Source organism: Pygocentrus nattereri, chromosome 6, assembly GCF_015220715.1.
Source record: "Pygocentrus nattereri isolate fPygNat1 chromosome 6, fPygNat1.pri, whole genome shotgun sequence".
In the NCBI taxonomy this organism is placed as follows: domain Eukaryota; kingdom Metazoa; phylum Chordata; class Actinopteri; order Characiformes; family Serrasalmidae; genus Pygocentrus; species Pygocentrus nattereri.
Window position 1 is genome coordinate 39,963,556 of NC_051216.1, and position 19,803 is coordinate 39,983,358.

The 19,803-nt window shown below is 40.4% G+C and overlaps 1 protein-coding gene across 3 annotated transcripts; it reads right to left on the reverse strand.

The window, feature by feature from the left end:
* Positions 1 to 1,078: 1,078 nt before the first annotated feature.
* Positions 1,079 to 17,809, reverse strand: map3k19 (mitogen-activated protein kinase kinase kinase 19). Of its 3 annotated transcripts, none has more exons than XM_017695058.2 (14): positions 17,639 to 17,809; positions 15,229 to 15,399; positions 12,557 to 12,748; positions 11,570 to 11,730; positions 9,890 to 9,999; positions 9,692 to 9,771; positions 8,070 to 8,097; positions 6,883 to 6,970; positions 6,169 to 6,419; positions 6,032 to 6,075; positions 3,974 to 5,944; positions 3,764 to 3,868; positions 1,664 to 2,361; positions 1,079 to 1,428 (listed from the first exon to the last, which is right to left on the reverse strand). In XM_017695058.2, the coding sequence occupies exons 2-14, from the start codon at positions 15,394 to 15,396 to the stop codon at positions 1,305 to 1,307; spliced, it is 4,020 nt and encodes a 1,339-aa protein (XP_017550547.1). In that variant the 5' UTR covers positions 15,397 to 15,399; positions 17,639 to 17,809; the 3' UTR covers positions 1,079 to 1,304. The 3 variants fall into 3 exon arrangements, with proteins under 3 accessions (XP_017550547.1, XP_017550549.1, XP_017550546.1); XM_017695060.2 differs by having other exon boundaries at positions 3,764 to 3,832; positions 9,692 to 9,774; XM_017695057.2 differs by having other exon boundaries at positions 9,692 to 9,774.
* Positions 17,810 to 19,803: the final 1,994 nt, after the last annotated feature.

The following is a 19,803-nucleotide window of genomic DNA, read 5'->3' on the forward strand; positions in this document are numbered from 1 at the left end:
CCCCCCCTGCAGCTGTTTAAAGCAAAACACTTAGTTTCTTTTGACCCCATCTTGCACTCATTTCATTTAGAGTCTAACAATAAATTCCAAGGTTTCCATTACCTTAACTTTAACCCCTGTCTGTCTTTTCAATGGTTTGACAAAAACGTTTGTTTCAGTGTACGTACGTATGTATGTTATGGTTTGTGGGATGGTCATCAGATGTCTTCAAGGTTTGTTCAAAGTTGATTCCATAAGTAAGGCATGTGATAAGTAATGTTACAGTTGAATGCAAAGCTTTGCCATCATGGTAGAAAAATGTTTGAGTGACAATGAGTACAGATGCCCTACAGAGAATGCACATTTAGTGTTTGTTTGCTGAATTTAACATGGGAAAATATCAAATGTGGCCTGTGCAAAGGTTATGGCACTTTTTTTTTTTTTTTTTTTTTTTTGTTTTGTCCCCTTCCTGCCATATGTTAATCTCAGCAAATAAATAGAAATCATGCACTTAACATGTCACATTTAAGTTTATTTTCTGTAGAGGAACTTTTTTCTGACCTGGGAAATCAACAAAAATCATTTTGACAAGGGGTATTTCACAAAACAGGGTTGCTCATTTAGCTTCATAACTTCAGCCCAAAAAAAAGCTTGACTATGGAGCCCCTAAGGTGACATTGTGATTGTTTTGATTGCGAATTATTACATTGTTGCTGTTGGGCCAAAACCTTGTATTTCCATTTTTGTTCATTTTATTTTTTGAAAAAGCGGTTTTCCTTAATGTTGTCAATTTTGTGATAAATGGACCAAGAGCAATGGTCCAAAATGACTTGGGGAAAATGACAGCAGTGATATTAAGTTTAAAAGTTAGGTTTCTTGCAACTCATGTAGTGCATCATGGCCTCAATGTGTTACCTTGTGACCATTATTCTTTATGGGTTCTGTACCTGAGTAGCTTCAAGAAACATTCATATTGGACCGTCTTTAACTTTTGGCCCAAGTTATCCAGTCTATTGAGAAATCCTGCTTTCTGAAATACCCCCAGGGGTTTTCCTATCTTTTTCGTATGACTATATGTGAACATTTTTAGAATAAAACCTTTTGCATCAAATGTTTTATTAGATTTTAAACATTGCATACAAGCAGATCAGATTGAAAGTAGATGTTGACCAAGTGTTTGTGACTTCTAATGCAATGCTGTTGCTAAATCTGAAGCTCGTCTGGGGGCTGCAGTTGGCTACTTATAACACACAGCTTTAACATATTCATTGAAGTTTCTGTGGTGGTTTAAAAAATAGTTGGCATAGAAAAAGAAACTTGTATATTCAGTTAGTTTGATGAGGCGGATGGTGTGGATTTGAACAGGGTTTGTTACTTTTAGGCTGTCTGTGGTGAGAGATGAATGGATGCCTCAGTAGCTCTGCTGCTGAAGGCCTTTCTTTCTGGTTGCTGCAAAGAGGAGAAAAAGAATGTATTACAAGCTAAGCTTAGATGATTTGGTTGCTTAGAAGGACTTTTTCAGTTTGTCAAGTAATGGTGAATGTATAAGATGCTTGCAATACCATGCATCCATGGTTACATTTGTGATTACAGTACTTTTGTTTCTTTTTAGCTGTTTTTTTTTCCAAATATCTTTCACTTGTTTAGAACATGCTTGTAAAAAATAGGTATCTAAAGGACTTACCTGATCAAACATGCTTTCACAAAGCCCTTAGCTTCCTCCGAGAAGTCCTCAGGGAGCGAGGGCATCAAACCCTTACGAGCCCCTATGTAGAAGAGAGCCGCAATCTTCCCCATGTGTGCCAGTGGTGGCTTTCCCGTGGCCATTTCGAATACAGTGCAACCAAGGCTCCAGATGTCTGATTTCCTCCCATGGCCGGTTTCGTTAATCACTTCTGGAGCCATCCAGTAAGGGGTCCCGTGCACAGACCTTAAGAGGTCACTATGGCCTCCACTGGTTGATAGGTGATTGAGACGACGTGCACAGCCAAAGTCAATCAGCTTGACTATGCCAGTGGGCATGAGCATGATGTTGTTCCCTTTCAAATCCCTGTGGATGACTCTGTTGTCATGAAGATAAGCAACACCCTCCAGGATCTGTCTGGTGTAGAGGGCAAACACCTTCTCAGGCAAGGGTCCGAAGCGATTGAGGACACTGGAGATGGAACCTCCAGGGATGTATTCCATGAAGATGCTTATTATATTGTCAGTAAGAGCCGTGCCCAAGAACCCTACTATGTTTGGATGATGGAGGTTCTTTAGAAGATCCACCTCCCTCTCTAGCCGAATGTACTCCTTTTCTGCTGTTTCTGAAGTCGAGATGTCCAGTACCACCTGTTTAACGGCAATCAGCTGGCCCTGGCTAGTGAGTCCACAACACACCTACGTTTTGGAATATGTAGACAGTTCTTGTGAGCTCCAAGGTTAGGGAGCAGTAGAATGTCAAATGTGAATCTAGCTCAACACTTAATTGCTTGTCAGTTTTATATGCTTCACTTTGATTAATTTGTTAGTTCATAGATAAATGGACCTATAAAACTAACATTTTGTAGAATTTGATTTTTAAATCAAAATTTTATGTATGTATTGAATAAAATACTTCCGATAAAGGTACACTCAAAGATGGTTCTACAATGGTTCTTTGGTAAAGGGGATGGTTCTCTGTAAATCAATTTCATGCTCAAATAATTCTTTGCATGGAGAAATGGTTCTCCAGATTGACGGAGCATGTGTTGTAAATTGTTCTATATAACCTTTTAGAAAATGGCATAACGTTGACCTATCCTTGTTTCTGTCCTCATTGTCCATTTTATCAGCTCCCCTTACTATATAGGTGCACTTATAGCCCCATTTTACCCTATTCTCTAGTGGTCAGGACCACCATGGACCCTCACAGAGCAGGTACTATTTGGATGGTGGATCATTCTCAGTACTGCAGTAACACTGATGTGGTGGATCAGACATGGCACTGCTGCTGGAGTTTTTAAACACTGTCCACTCACTGTCCACTCTATTAGACACTCCTACCATTTTAGTCAATCTTGTAGATGTAAAGTCAGAGACGATAGCTCATCTGCTGCTACAGCACAGTTTGTGTTGGTCATCATCTAGTCCTTCATCAGTGGTCACAGGACGCTGCCCACAGGATGCTGTTGGCTGGATAGTGGACTATTCTCAGTCCAGCAGTGACACTGAGGTGTTTAAAAACTCCAACAGCACTGCCGTGTCTGATCCACTCAGACCAGCACAACACACACTAACACATCAACACCACGTCAGTGTTACTGCAGTGCTGAGAATGATCCACCACCCAAATAGAACCTGCTCTGTGAGGGTCCATGGGGGACCTTACCACTGAAGAGCAGGGTAAAAGGGGGCTAATAAAGTATCAGAGAAACAGATGGACTAGAGTCTGTAACTGTAGAACTACAAAGTGCACCTATATAGTAAGTGGAGCTGATAAAATGGACAATGAGTGTAGAAACAAGGAGGTGGTCATAATGCTATGCAATGCTGTGGTGTATGTAGGCCCCAAAATGCTTCTGCTATTTTTATGATGTCACGCTTGAAATCTAGGAACCCTTTTTGATGCTATATAGAACCATTTTTAAAATGTTCTGTACTCATCATTCATCTGAAGAACCATTTCACCATGCAGAAGACTTAAAGCATGAAATTGTCCTATACCGAACTCATGGTTCTAAATAGAAACATTCCCTTTACCAAAGAACCATTTTTAAGGGTGTTCTTTGGGTACACTATATTCTAGAGGTGGGATACTTACAGTTCCATAGGCTCCTCTGCCCAGAACCTCTCCTTTTGTCCATGTGACAGTGTCATCTACACTGAATGTCTGAGTGCAAGGCAGTTTGTCAGAAGATAAAGTGACCTGTTAGACCATGTGGTAACAAAAAAACAGTATATATGGATTTCGTTGGTAAACATAGTATTACTGTGTAAAAATATTGCATTCATCAATAACTTTGCGTTTTACCTTGGTGGGATCTTTACTGAGTTTTGGCTGGTTAGTTATGATCTCTCTCTTCTCTGTATGTTCAGGCTTGAGTGTGTCTACTTCTCTGTCTTCCAGTGAAATTAATTCTTCTGCCAAACATCTCAGCAGATCATCTGTAACAGGCCCCTCACCCACTTCCTCCAGAAACTTCTTGTACACAGGTGACCTTGTCCTGCCACTGGTCCACGTGTTGATCATGGGCTGTACTGGGAACTCTTCCACAACTGAGTCCTTAGTCTCGGTTGAGGAGTTTTCTTTATGAGCCTCTGATGTCAGTTGAGCGAGTTCCCTGCTGAGGCAAGGTGGTAATGCTGAAGGAGATAACGTGTGTAAATCCCTCTGCTCGTGGTTGATGGGTGTTCCTGTTTCACAATTTGAAAGAACTTCTTTGATCACTGACAGCATAGGACTACCCTCATTTGCATTCCTTTTGTCCTCTTTGTTGGGGAGAATTGTATGATGCCTTATGTGAAAATTCTCATCTAGACCAGCGATTACAACTGCGTCGTCTTTACTTATCTCAACAGACTGACTGAGGTTTTGTGGTCTGACTTGTTGGATGTTCCTTCTCTTGCGTGGTTTGCCTTTGGAATGGCTGCATTTCTGTTGCTGTTTCCTTCTGTTACCGTCTAAGTTTTTTTTAGCCCATTGTCCATTCAGGGATCTCTTAACTTGAAGAGCTGGCTGCACCTGCTTGTTCCTCTCGGCAGAACTGCCTACTCTAAGGTTTTCGTATATTGGAGTGGCAAACATCTCAAAGATGGCTGGGCCTTTATCTTCCTGATGGATTTGCGAAAACATGTCGCTGTAACTGACCGAGTCCAGAGCTGATTTTGCTCGTTGCGTGCTCAAATTTCCTGGCTTTTTGGGCTGTCTGGCAGTCTGCAATTCCCGGCCCTGGTATTTATTCAAGATCTTTTTGTCTCCACTCAATTTTACTGGATGTGGGCAATCTTGGGCCCTCCTCCGAGTCAAGGGAGCATCTTTGACTTTTTGACTTGTTGAGGGTGCCATTCTCGGCCAGTCTAGTTTGTTGGTGGTCTCCCCCCTTATGTGATCTGTGGGATTCATGTCTTTGCTTTTCACCTGAGATGATATGGATGAATGTCTTCTATTCCTTTTGGTATTAACAGTACCACAGTTTGTATTTCTGTAGGCCAAGATGTTAAATGACTGACTTGTGTGAAAAGGCCTGCATTTTCTTTCTTTGCTTTTAGTTGCCTTCATGGGTTGGTGTTTTTCCACTGACACTGGTTGTGACACTATGATGTTCTCAGGAGAAAGGTGCTGATGCTTAACATCAACCAAAGTGCTAGACTGTCCATCAACTGCAAGTCTGACCTCTGTACCCATATTTTTATGTCCATCAAGGTCATTTGAGAAGGACCCTACTGTTTCATCAACTTTGTCCTTTTTCAAAAGGTCTGCTGAACATCTCTCCCCATTCTGCTCACATTTGCTGACAGAAATATGGCTCATCTCTGCCTCAACCTCTTCATTCTTTTTGAATTGAGATGTGATAAGCATATCTTCATTGTTTGAAAGAACATGCTGAGTGATATCTGTTGGCTCTGAATTCACAAAATGTTCAGAAGATGAGAGAGACACAAGGGTACCCAGTGAATCCTTCTTCAAGGTGCTAAATATCTTCTGTATCTCCTGTGGGCTATTTTCTTCTTCCTCTCCCTCCCCCTCATCAAGAGAGCTCTCGCTGCTGCAGCTGCTAGAAGCGCTCTCTGCACTTCCTCTCCGTGTGCCTCTGGACGCTCTCAAGTTCAGTCTAGAGAACCTTTCTCTTTGTTGCCTGGACACAGAGTTGGCAGGCAAAATGCTGATTGGCTTAAGTAGCACTGGACGCTGAAGGCTTGAGAGCACTGGGCCGTCCTGGGATCCTCTGCCAAGTGGGGCCAAATGTTTTGGAGTCCTTGGGCACAGGACAGGTAGTGGACCCTGAGGGTTAAAGTACAGAAGGTAAGTGGTCACCAAAAGAGATGCAAACAGAACTGATTGTAAGAAGACCACTGTGCAACATGTTACCTTATGTCCATTAATGTCAGTGTCTGTTTCACCATTACTGAGTCCTATAATTGAAAATGTAATTAAAATTATTAAATATTGTAGACTCAACAATCAATTTTAAGACACAGATGATTACACCTATGAAATGTACTCACTGTTGTATATATTTGCTCGAACTTGCAGTAGGACACTTGCATCAAGGACAGCCAGACTTGGAGCAGACTGGCTAAGGGGAGATAATTGTGGAACTAGAGGACTCTCAAGTATAGATTTACTTTTTTCTGTGAGCTTTGGTGGTATCGGAATTAAAGATGTTTTAACAGGAACATCAGAAGTGCAATGCAGAATGCCAAGCTTGTCCCAGCATTTATTCCTGTCCCGCAGGTTCGGCAACGATGATGTCCAACTAGGGAAAGCAACAGTATTACATTCTTAATCATGGGCACAGAAACAGAGTACAATGTGCATTTCTTGGAAGTTGTAGAGAGAAAGAGAGTGCAACACTGCCAAAAGTCCTCAGACGTCCTCTCTTTCTCTGTGCCCTCCCTACCCAATCTGGGATAATGGCATGACCTGGAAGCATGGTGTTATGCTGACAGCTGCTTAATCCTGTAACAGTATTCCTCTGTGCAGTCTTTGTGTGGAAGTGAGGGCAAGGCGCTGACTGTACAGGAGGCAACATGGCTTACTCAAGCATACAGTGGCTTTGTTTGATTAGCTGCTCTTAGGATGCATAGCTGGTGCTGCTTTGGGGGTATTTGTGCAACTGTGCCATTGTTTGTTCACCAGCTAATGGCGTGTTGTGTTTATTTGAATGATAATCAAGTCAAATTGGCTGAGTTGTTGTGTTATGTACTCAGCTGGCTCACCCGGTTGCCTTGCTCAGCTGCATGGAACCTCGCCTACTGTTCGTCTTGGGCTCCATAGCAGTCTGGAAGAAAAGGTTGATGATCTTATCTGCAAATACATAAGTACGCAAAAGTAAGGTTACAGCAGGTGAATGAATCATTTGCATAGTATTAAAAACTGGTGTCTGCCGACATTGTTCATCTTATAGGTTATCATTGTCAACCTGGTAATAATACCAATTTGGAAAAATATACACAGATACCTGATTGCATTATTAAAATAAACTTACTTGATTTCCAAAGCATGTGACCCAATTCTTATTAGTGCATTTTTTAATTTTTTTTTTATCTGTATATTGTATTTAAGTATTTAAATTCTAATTATTAAAACAAAGTATATTTAAAAATGTAATACTTAAGTTTCATCTAATTTTCTCCCAGTTTTACCTCTTTTTCCATTGAGGTTTGTCTTTTTACTTGTGCCACAATGCATTTAGTTGTTTTTTGTTCGCCTCCATTTAGTTCACTAGGAAAGCATAGTAATACAAACTCATTTTTATTGAAAACCTTTTTTATATATAATGTGCTAATGAGAAACATCTATTTACTAATTCCATTTTTTTAATCTGTGTGCTGTTGAAAGAAAAATGTAAAAAACGAAACAGTAAATCCACAAATGTAGTTTGGAACATGAAACTTTGTAATTTGGCAAGCAAATTTATGGTTAGCCAAAATTGCATGAAATGCATTAAAAACAAATAGATCAGTCTTGCCTCTTTAGTTGACAAATAATGGTTTCCTGGTTCAGAACAGCCTGCTTTTCCCCCAAAGACATTTTGAGCATCTCCATTTATGAGAATAATTCCCCTTTTAGAGAAGAGACGTCTACAGATGATGTGCTCTGTGGTGTCTGCTTGTATGCTCTGAAGAGTCGCTTAGCACAGAATGGCCCAGTCAGCTCAGCTCAGACACTCCCCTTTCCATTGTGACCTGTTTCTTTATTGGGTGGGCCGAGCCTGTGAGTATCGGTGTTTGTTGACAGGGTAGGCTGGTGTTTAATGCAGCAGAGAGAGTTGCCTCAAGGGGCGTACAAAGGACAGAGCCCTACTGTGTTTTTGGAAGCGCTGTGCAGGTGTATCTCTGGCCTGTTGACTTTTTGCCTCTGAGTGGGATAGAGTTAATGTTTTAAAGAAAAGTGTGCAACTCACCTTGGTTGGAATCTTCATGGGCAGCACCCTGTGAAAAAGAAACCTTTTTCAAAACATGTACACTTTGGGCTTGTTTCTCACATAGATAAGACCTAAGCCTACAGAAAGATTGGGGATTGTTGAACGATGCCAGAGAAGGACAACTTATCACACTCAGACATCTTGTTTACAAAAACGGCTCAAAGTAACTATCCATTGAAAGGGTGTATATGTATTTATTTATTGATTGGTTGGGTGGTTGGTTGCAACTAAAAGTGGTAATTCTATGGTATTGCACAAAGAACCCAATCTGTAGACTAAAAAGGCACTGCAGTGTATTCTAGGACTACGCTTAATCCATACTTGTGAAACTAGCCTCACATCTCCACTTTAACACAAAGTGCTAAGAGTCCAGTGTGTTCGCATCACATTGCTAAGATCTGCTTTTACCGCACTGATCCATCCTTGATTGACTTGGCAATGAGGCTGCTGGCTCATTGTAGTGCAGACTTTTCGGTGGTGACCATCTGGAGCTCATCTATCCAATCGGAGTGATCATTAGTCAACTGCCAGCTGTGATGCCTGAAAGGTATCTCTTACCTGTGGCTAAAGCCCATTCACACAGAAAATGCTAAGTAAACACTTAAAAGGGCCTGTCTGTGGGCTGACACTTTAGTTGCTTGCTCTCTTAAACACATTTTCAGACTTCCATATTAATATGAAATTCAGCAACTGCTACTGCGAATTCATCCTGTAAACTCAAACATTATTACAAATATAGCATTCGTCATGGAAGGACTTTCAACGGCGCTTCATCAGTTCATCAGTATTATTGTATCCAGAAACATCAGAGGTGCAAGTGATTCTGATAGGTGGGAACTGACACGTGAGTCTACAAAGAACTAAATGTTGGAGATAGTCTTGTTTCTGTTATCACTAGTATATCACTAATGTTGCATATTTATAATAATTATTTAATACTTCATATTATTGGGTTCCCACAGGACCACCACAGAGCAGGTATTATTTGGGTGTGCTGGTACGAGTGGATCAGACACAGCTCTGCTGCAGGAGTTTTTCCAACACCTCAATGTCACTGCTGGACTGAGAATAGTCCTCCAAACCAAAATATCCAGCCAACAGCGTCCTGTGGGCAGCATCCTATGACCACTGATGAAGGACTAGAGCGTGACCAACACAATCTGTGGAGCAACAGATGAGCCATCATCCCTGACTGTACATCTACAAGGGGGACCAACAAGGTAGGTGTGTCTAATACAGTGGACAGTTAGTGGACAGTGTTTAATAACTCCACTCATACCAGCGCAACACACAAACACACCACTACCACATCAGTGTTACTGTAGCGCTGAGAATGATCCACCGCTCTGTGGTGGTCCTCTGGGGGATTTCGAGAGACTGTAGCATTTTCAGAGGTTCAGCTGAACAGGGTAGCACTAGCTAGTTTGCACTGTTTGTATGTCAAGTTAACTGAGCTCATTTCTGGCATATCAGTTATGACAAAACTCACACCTGAGGAAGAATTTCAACCGCCCACTACTAAATGAAATGCTTCTACCTGTAGTTTCAACAGTGATTTGTGTTGCTGACGTTAATCAAGGCATGAATCTGGTGCACCTCACCTTCACCGCGGCAAGTGTAGGAGGGGAGCGGCTGTGGGAATTGTCAGAGCAGTCTGCAGGGAAATAAAACGGTAGCTCCACTTCTGTGGGCACGGTTTTTCAAAACACAAAGGATAGAATGAGTCGGTAAGTGAAAGAAAACAAGAGCCTCTGGAGAAATCTTCCTGGACTTCCACATATACGGGAACTGTTTCTTACCTGATTTAGATTTCAAAATAATCTGGAGCAGCTCATCTTTAATAGGGCTCCTTATCTGAGAGATGTAGTGAAGAGCAATGTAGCCCTTTTCGTCCTGGACCTCTAGGCTCCTGGAGAACAGAGTAGTTGTCATTTAAAGCCATCGGTCAGGTTTACTATGTATTTTTCTTTGTGAATCTTAAAGCAATTCAATTTGGTATATAATCGAACTCAGTTGATCAGCCAAGAGTTGTTTGGTGTTTGAACATTTGGTTTGCACTGAGGCCTTGATGTTAATGTAGCTAACAACTAATGGAAACTTAAAAAAAGTCTTCATCCTGAACATATATGCTTCAGTCCATGTGAGTACTAAGCCATCAGAAACTCATGTGCAGTCTCCATCCTGCCAGAATGAAACTTAGATTTACTGATCTAGGACTACATTTCCCAACATTCCCCTCTTGGTACTTTTTTGCTTTACCACTGGATTTGCATCCAGGGAATGCTGGTTTTTGGCCAGTTCACCAATTGAACAAACGATTTGATGGTTTTGCTAGCCCAGTTATGCTTGCTATTTTAGCTTCCGCTTGGTTGTTAGCTTGGTAGGGAATACAGGTTTGTTAAAGTTAAATCAGCCTTGTGATTGGTAAGCATATTGCTTCAGGGATGCGCTACCAAAGATGAAGACCACCCAGTTAAAATTGAAAAAGAGAATGTTGGCAACATACACTGGCTATTTATTGGGCATTGGAAAGTTACTCACTGGACAAACTTTGTACATATATATTGTGTGCACAGAGGGCAGGATTGACCTACTTTTACGGCATGTTCAGAATTTCAGACCTCCAGCAGCAAAATAATCAAAGAAAACATCATATGATCGGAGAATTCTTACTTGGAAAGCTGACAGTATAATTTTAGATGAGATTTTTTTCTCATCCATCAACATACAGGCACTGTAGTTGGTTAAAACTGTAACATTGTGAATTATACTGTTTTAAAAAGCTATTATGATCATTAAAGTTATGACTTTATCACTAAAGTTAGCTGGCTAGCTTGTTGCTGACAGTATTTTTCCTGGAGGTTTCCATGTTTTCCATGTTCCAAATTGAGCATGGCGGTTTAGTCGTAAATGGCATTAATCCCATTTGCTTATCAGCAAATTTCTATCTGTATTTGTTAAGTATCAGATAACTGTAGATGCCTAAAGTGAGAGATGAATGAAAAATGATGTTTATCCCAAATGTAATCAAATTTGTTTATTTTTGCATTGGAGCCATGAGGCTAATTTAGCTGACAAGCAATAAAACTTTAGAACCTCTTAGCAATGTGCATGATAAGACTGTTTAAAACTATTTAAATCTATGTAACTTGTAATTTTATAAGCTCTACACAAGTGTGTGATTTATTTAAGCACTTAACAGTGATAATTGCTGCGGTCAAAGATTCCATTGCTAGCTGCATTAGCATTGTGGCTCTAGTGCAAAGGTTAAAAAGTAAACTTTCAAAACTAAACATGACTTGGCTGACTAATTATATTTGGTGTAAGTAAAACTGAGCAGCTGTTGCTTTAAGACAGAAGTGCTCAATCCTGGGCCTGGAGATCTGCCACTCTGGAGTTTAGGTCCAACCCAAATCTAACCCGTTTTCTCCAGGTAATGAAGGCCTTCAGGGGCATCTGATCTAAGTTGATTTCCTTACGCAGACAGAGACAGCAGTGCCTTCACTATTTCAGCTGGACGGTAGTCCCATGGCATGATGTCCTGCAATCCTTCAAACAGGTCCACATCCCTCACTGCCAGCATTAGTGGGGTCAGCCCATTCCGGTTCGGGCTGTTCACATCGATCAAGTCTGTCAGGGTCTAAAACACAGAGTATTGCGTCACTGGTTGAAATTTATATCTTCAGAACAGTGACTTTCTAGGAGAAACTAAATTTCTCTCTTTTTTTATCCCCAAAACCTAAACCAAAAAAAAATCTATTCATTATTTATTCCATACTATCCATGGAGGTGAAACACCCCCTAGAACTTCAATATAACTGGGTGTGGCTAAACACCAGTGTGTGTGTGTGTGTGTGTGTGTGTGTGTGTATACATATACGTATGTGTATACACACACACACACACACACACACACACACACACACACACACACACACACACACACACACACACACCTATTCAGGCTATAGCTGTTTAGCCACAACCAGTTATATTGAAGTTCTAGGGGGTGTTTCAGCTCTGAGTGCTTTTTGAATGATGCACAATAGATGGGCAGCCAGTCAGAACAGAGCTTATTTACATCTATCCGTCTTAAAGGGTGAGTAACAGAAACAGCCTGTCTAGGTCAATGGGGTAAATGAAGCTTGGAAAATGCTGATGTAAAAGTGTATAATGAAAACCACACATGATGGAAAAAAAAATCTAAATATGCTAAAACTTGGAGCTTGGGCCAAGTCAGGAAATCATCAGGAAATGTTCACTAACACTGGAATATGCTGTCTTTTCAGTTCTAACAGCCCCACCTGTGCAAGATAGGGAGCTTTTCCCTGAAACACAATCACATTGCCAAAAGAAAAAGTCCTGCTCCCAGTCTGTCTGAGCGTCTGGACTTCATTGTGTGATGGCTTAGAAAAGCTCTGACTGCAGTGTCGAATTTCCTACCTGTCACCGTCTGGCCAGCTTACCAGCAGGTGCTGTAGGGTACTCATGTCCCCCCTCCAGGCAGCCTCCGAAAGTTGGCCTTGATGGCATAAACGACTCTCTAAAGCTGCCACCAACTCCCCCTGCAGGTCTGGTGGACTGACATGAAGAGCAGTCTGGTTGTTATGGTTACACAGTGTTGCATCTGCTCCCCTTTCCAGAAGGAACCGCATGACCTGCATTCATAACAGCCATATGACAACAATGAAGTCCAATACTGACAACTACTTTTGTAACCTTGAAGAGACTTTGGTAAACAATGACAAATGCTTTTCAACAACACCGGCCAAAGATTTGAAAGCAATACTTGGATCTTAATAAAAAAAAAAAAAGAAATTTATTTGTTTCTCAAGATGTGATATAGGTTATAAACATAGAACAAAGCTTTGAGTCCATATCTGCAGCTTCACTGAAGGTTAAAGTCAGCACAAAGTGCTAGCTGCCTGTTTTCAAGTGATGATCGGTTAGACTGAATAAAAATGGGTAGCGATTATTGGTTAATTCTGTTTTTCGTCACCTGCTGATGCATGATGATGTAATTGAACATCAGAAGGCATTTTCAAGGTGAGCAAAAGTCACTACATTTTGGGAAAACAAGGGTCCCATTGCAATCCAAGCTTTCGCTAAGTACAACTCGGATGTGCATCACACCTACATTACGCTAGTGGCTGCTTGCTGCAAAGAGTGGGACTTTACAATTATAACACTCACCTTAGGCAAGTCAGCTTGAGTAAGCTAATTGACGAGGCCATTAAAACAATTTTTTTAGAACATACTGTACATAAATTTATGAATTACTGCTTTGGCTATAAACTGAGGGGGTAGTGCCTTTCATTTCATTGTTGCTAGCTTTTTAGCCTTAGCTTACTAACTAGCCATCTAGTATGTATGTAGTAAGTATGTGTGGCAATAGATGGTGTATTAGCAGTCAAGTATATGGAATAATTTGCACCCTGAAGCCCAGTAAAAAGTTATTTTTAAAATATTAAGTATTTTAAAGAGGTTTATGGCTTATAAACAGTTTTTTCCCACAAGTTTGTGCTTGAAGAGGGAAATGCATTAGATTACAATGATTTCAGGGTAAGTTCTGTTGGCGTCGACAATTGTGTATACTTGGCCCCTTGTCACTCATCTAACTGCAAGTCACTTGAACTAATACAGTAATGGTAAGGCTCTTAAGATGACACAGGGGATTCCCCCAAAGGGCAATGATGAGTCCAAGTGGCTGTTAAATTAAGGGATGTTAAATATAGTACAACTAAGCACATGAAATAACAAGGTAAAAACCTTTAGGCTGACTTTTAAAACGTTTTATTGCAATCAACTAAAACTTTTCAATTTAACACGCTGGTATCAAAAAGCAAAGTTTTTTGGTTCTTATTTGATTCGTCCTACTGTGTCTGAAGTATCAGAGACTTGAACCATTGGTCATGTGGTTGTGGGTTACACAGAGAGCCGTCAGTTCCACGGGATCCTACATGCTAGCAGGAAATCATGTGCTTGCTTTGAATATCATGCTTAAAAGACCTCATTAAATAAACAAGTGATGAAATCTGACTCATAATTAGTGGCACTCCATGGACCAATTCATTAGGCCTTTCACATTTGTAAACAAAGCATGGAATTGTAGGCAATCCCCAAGGCCTCCTACTAATGAGCTTAAAGGGCCCACATCCATTTTTGATGTGATATGTAAACACTTGAAGTATCAATCATAGGCGATACAGTCCAAATATAGGCAGCCTGTTTTTGAATTCACTGTTTTTGTGATGTCATGAAAAGCAACGTATACATATATCCATATATTCATGTTAAAGTTATGAAGAGTGTTTTAGCCAGAACTGCTTTTTAAATGAGGCCCAGTACAGAGCAGCCAATCTGAAGGAGGTAATTTGCATGTATCAGTCTTAAAGGTGCAGTAGCAAAAACAGCCTGTTGAATTCTTAGGGATAAAGAAAGGCTGGAAAATGATCTTGTAAAACATAAACTACTATAATATCAATAATATCATAAAGGGCATTAGTGAAAAAATATATTACAAGAAAAAATGGGCTCTTGATGTAATAAAATAATCAGCTGTCCAAAATTAAGTTTAAAGTCTGGTTCATCAAGCAATGATTTTAAACGGCATCCCGAACATTTTTTGTCTGGATAAACTTTCCTGCTAAGCGTGACAGCATGGGCAGTTCTGATAGCAGATGTATCAGAATTGGTAGTGCTCTTTTCCAAGAGCAGGAAGTCCCGTCATATCCACAAATGGCTGGTGTGGCTGCAGCTTTTCATTCCAAACAAGCAGAACAGACCTGATTCTACTTGCTTAATCAACTGGTCAGTCTTTAAAGAACTGATCCTGCTTTTTTGGATGAAAACCTGCAACCACAGTGGTCTTATGTGGATAAGACTGGACACCCCTGTCCAAGAGTATTGAGCTGTTATTTTAGAAAATAATGTATGCAATTCCTGAATAATAAAATAATCCACTCTGAATAGTGCAAACTGAAACCTGCTGTGACGTGACCTGCTCAAAATCACATCAAAGGAGAAAGGTCGCTAACAAATTCCATTCCCTCACCTTCAGATTACTGATTGACTCACAACACAATTCAGTAGGAATAAGTGCTTTAGTGCCACCAGAATCTCCCCAGGGTTAGCTTACTGTAGTGAGGCCCATCTGGCAAGCGCTGATAAGAGGAGTGGAACCATGAGAGTTGTGAGGTAGGTCCAGCTCATCCCAAGAGAAAAGTCCCTGCTCCAGCCCCAGAGTCACTGCCCCTAGCTCCCCCTCCAACAGCAGATCTGCTACTCCCCTACTGTGCTCCTCCATTACCTACCCAGAAGATACATTTACATATTAGAGGAATGGAAATATATTTTTACATATGTAAGTGTATAAAGGGCCTTCCCCAAGCTGTTCCCACAAAGTGGGAAGCAACACAAATGTCCAAAATATTTATTTATAAACAATATATAAATATAAGATTTCCCTTCACTAGAACTAAGGGGCCCATATCCCATGTCATTATCCCTCCTCTACCAAACTTTACAGTTGGCACAGTGCAGTCAGGCAGGTAAAGTTCTCACTAAACCCAGACTCGTCCATCAGACTGCCAGACAGAAAAATGTGATTCGTCACTCCGCAGAATACATTTCTGCTGCTCCAGATTCCAGTGGCTGTGTGCTTTTATACCAGTCCATCTGACACTTGGCATTATGCCTGGTGATGTAAGGCTTGCATGCAACTGCTTGGCCAAGGAAACCCATACCATGAAGCTCCCGGCACACCATTTTGTGCTGATGTAAATGCCAGAGGAGGTTTGGAACTCTGCAGTTATTGAGTCAAAACAGAAATTACAAAACAGAAAATTGTCCAATCAAAATATTGAGTTGTCTGTGGGAAGGACCAAGAAATCAACCAGTTACATTTGGATTTGCAATGAATGGGGCAATTTTATGTCATTCTTCACCCTCTGGAAGTTCTACATACATCATGGACTGTGAATAAGAGTCATAGTCTAAGCTAGTTTAGGTTGGTTGGTTAGTTTTTCAGAATGGAAAATGGCAGCAGCTCTACACCAGATCTTTTTACTAAAAGACTAACTCCGATACATACAAGCTCAAACATATGTTAACGTCTTTCACAATCTTCAGATTTCTCTGTTTAATCTTAAACAGCCAACAAATCTTACTGTGCAACATTAACTTAGTGCTGACTTACTATTAGAAATCTAATTGAAAATTAGCTTTATCACAGATGTCTTTTTTTCTTTTGAATTATTTAAAAATTAAGGCTCAAGAAGTGAACAAATGAATCATTATTAATATTCGATAAATTCTGTTCATTCATATTAACACTTTTCTCAGCAAATAAACACATACTGCACAAATAAGTAGATTTTGAAAATGTGTCTTGGGTGCCTAAGACTTCCGCACAGTACTGTAGCTATTCATGCTCTCAGTCCATATTAATCACTATCATTAGCCACATCGTGGGTCACATTTGTAAACAAAGCACCCCTATTGATTTCCACTAAGTTCATAATGAGCTTCTCATGAAATGAACTTAAAACATATTCCTTTTGGAAGAATATGAGAAACGTTGAATTTTCAAACAATAGCCATCAGCTCTTTGCCTTCAGCTGCTCACATCTTCTCAACTGTCAAATGTAAAATTGAAAAAAGTCCTCCAGTCATATTTATGTGTACAGAGAATTTTTAAAACATATGTAGATTAATATGATTCAAAATGAATTGTGGTGAAAGCTGCTGTGAGATATTGTTATTCAGCTGTCAGTTGCTCTGCTCTAACATGCTTTGTTGTGTTGACTGTGTGTCACCTACAAATCCTGCCCAAGCAAAGAAGATCTACTCTGTATGTCCAGATTTAGATGTAGATGCCAGGTCATCCAGCATTTCTTCTAAAATGAAGGTTATTAAAAAGGTTTGGAACATTGCTTTGAGGATTTGATTGCATTTAGCCACAAGAGCATTAGTGAGGTCAGGTACTGATGCTGGATGATCAGGTCTGGTTCACTCCAGCTCATCCCAGAGGTACTGGATTGGAGCTTCGTCACTCCAGAGAATGCAGTTCCACTGCTCCACAACCCAATGCTGGGTGGCTTTTTCTGTCTCTAGCTCAAACTTGCATTGGGCATGGTGAACCTAGCTTCTTGTGCAGCTGCTCCAGTGTCCCATTCTATTGACAAACACCTGTGTCAGCTATGGATTCACCTTAAAGTAGCTGAATTTAGCATTACATAGGGTTGTGTGGATACTTTTGGACATATACCTTGGTCAAGATAGAAGAATATTTGCATATATGTTTGATCTTGATTAGAGAAATCTAAATTTCAATAAAGCAGTGGCTTTGTCTTTATGCTTCAGTTCACAGGGCAGCATTTAGCATTCTTGTGGATTAATAAGTGACTGACAAATACAACAGCAGTCCAAAGACACAACAAAAAACTGTAACTCTGACCTATTTGTAGCAAAATGTTGAATTACTGGACCCCAAAAATGAATTTATATTAAATGCAGAGTATCCATTGTATAGTGAAAGTATCACTTACCCCAGTCTCATGTAAGCTTCTGCCTTCTTCTTCAGGATGTAATAATAATGAATTTCAAAACAACAAACCCATGGAGCCTGTTTGTGACAGTAGCCTACATGACCTTTCGCAAATTTTTAAACAGTATTAGTATTCATTGCTCCCCTGTGCCTGCCTTGCCCTGCATAGAGCAGCTCTGAGTTTACAGTCTGTTGCTTAGGAGACCAAGGCGAACACTGATCTTTGTTTCAGTCTGATGAGCACCAATGTGTGCAGAGAGAAGAGGGAGTTTTCTGTCTCAAGCGGATTTGAAGAGTACAACATTACCTCACTGAAAGGGTGGATTTCTCTAATAGTTTGTGTTAAAATCAAGCTAATAAATAACTAACATGGTTTTACCAAGAGTTGGTTCATTGTAAAAAAAAAAAAAAAAACAAAAAAACTTGCAGACAAGGATTTTGTAAGGGGGAGCGAGGAGGCGGACGCATACGCTGAAATAAGCGAGATTTATTAAGTGCACATCCAGGGTCGTGGTCAAAACAGTCCAGGTTCATGTATCCGATACGGACAGATCGAGGAACAGACATGACAAAAACCAGAATGAACACAAACAAAGACCAGATACAAAAGATACAAAGACTGGCAAACACAGGGCTTAAATACACGGGACAATGAGGGACAGGTGAACACAATCAGGGGCGGAATAACCAGAGGGCAGGACATAAACCAAAACAAAGGAGCACTTGGCAGGACTGGGAGGGGCCAATCGTGACAGATTTCTTTACAGTGGTGGTGATAGGAACATCACAATGTCTACAACACAAATATAGCCTTTTTATTTACTGTCCAAAACTACCAGTGAACCTACACGTCTTTGAGTTTTCCTTGGTAACACAGCGGTAAATCAAGGTGCCTTTTCCCATTGCAATTGTCTTTATTTTATTGCTGTTGTCTTTCTTCTATTTTTGCTGTCCTTAGCTCACTTTAGTTGTTCTTTTTCCATTGCCTTTGTCCTTCTTCCATTGCTGTTGTTCTTTTTCCATTGCCACTGTTCTTGTTCAATGTCATGGTTCTTTTTCCATGGCCATTGTCCTTATTAGTTTGTAAATTTTATTTACCCAGTAGTCTGTGGACAAATGAAGGTGTTTGTTTGTTTGTTTGTTTGTTTGTTTGTTTGTTTGTTTGTTTGTTTGTTTTTTTGCTGCTGTTGTTGTTTCTTGTGAAGTCCCCTTAACTGCCATTCAAAACCTACCAAATGAACCAAGCAATTTGCATTAGGCACTGTCAGAAACACTTCTGAAGCTTGAAATCTTGAGATTTTATTTTTTGTGTGCAACCGTCTCAATTCTCATTAGATGTTTTAGGCTTATCTTTTCTTCTCCTTGCCTCCCTGGCTAACCAGATTCTAGGCCTGAATGATGCAATAGAACTTCTGTTACTGTGTGTGATCTTCTGCAAACCTGGATGGTTCGGCCTCCTGGATGGATGGCACTGCAGGCACCAGCCAACCAGATCACAGCATTCTGTGCAGAGTGACAGGATTGGATGGGAGAGAAGCTTAACCGGTAAATTTCAGAGGGACTACCAGTGAAAGGGTGAGATGTAGCTATAACATGAAAAATACACTAATATATACTTATACATTTAGGAACATCTGGCCTTTACTGAAAACTATGCAGCTTTTGTCCTTCATAATTCATAATATACATAATCATCTTTATCAGCATGTTCCCTAAAGATGTCAAGGAAACTCTCCAAGTCCAGGCAAGCGTGTTCCAAGACCAGGATGTATGGTTCTGGCTCATCAAACCACTCGATGAGCTGGATGATGTTCTTGCAGACGGGCAGGCTCATCATCTGGCTCAGAGCCACTTCCACTGGCACGACCTTCAGGCTGCAGAACAGTAGATACTGTAGTTAGATGGTGAGGAGTGAAGAACATTGGGAGAAGTTCATTGGGTTGGTTTGGCATCATCATGTGAAGGTGCACTTACACTGTACAGATATTAGTGAGTTGGCTGTTTTCAGACAAATTTGATAACCATCTGCACACAAAGACAAAAGATATTAGGATTACTAACAATGAAAAGGGAGGAGGGGATATAATACCCATTAAAATAAAATCTAAGGTGCCAGCAGAACTCATAGGCCATCACAAATGCATCTTTCCTCAAAGACAGACCCAA

Bases quoted from the DNA above. Each gene is read 5' to 3' on its own strand.
- map3k19 (XM_017695057.2), bottom strand. From the start codon at position 15,396: ATGGAGGAGCACAGTAGGGGAGTAGCAGATCTGCTGTTGGAGGGGGAG. The intron at 2,362-3,763 runs GTAAGTATCCCA...TCCAAAACGTAG, and splicing joins GCAGAGGAGCCTATGGAACT to GTGTGTTGTGGACTCACTAG. The intron at 1,429-1,663 runs GTAAGTCCTTTA...TCCTCTTTGCAG, and splicing joins GTGAAAGCATGTTTGATCAG to CAACCAGAAAGAAAGGCCTT.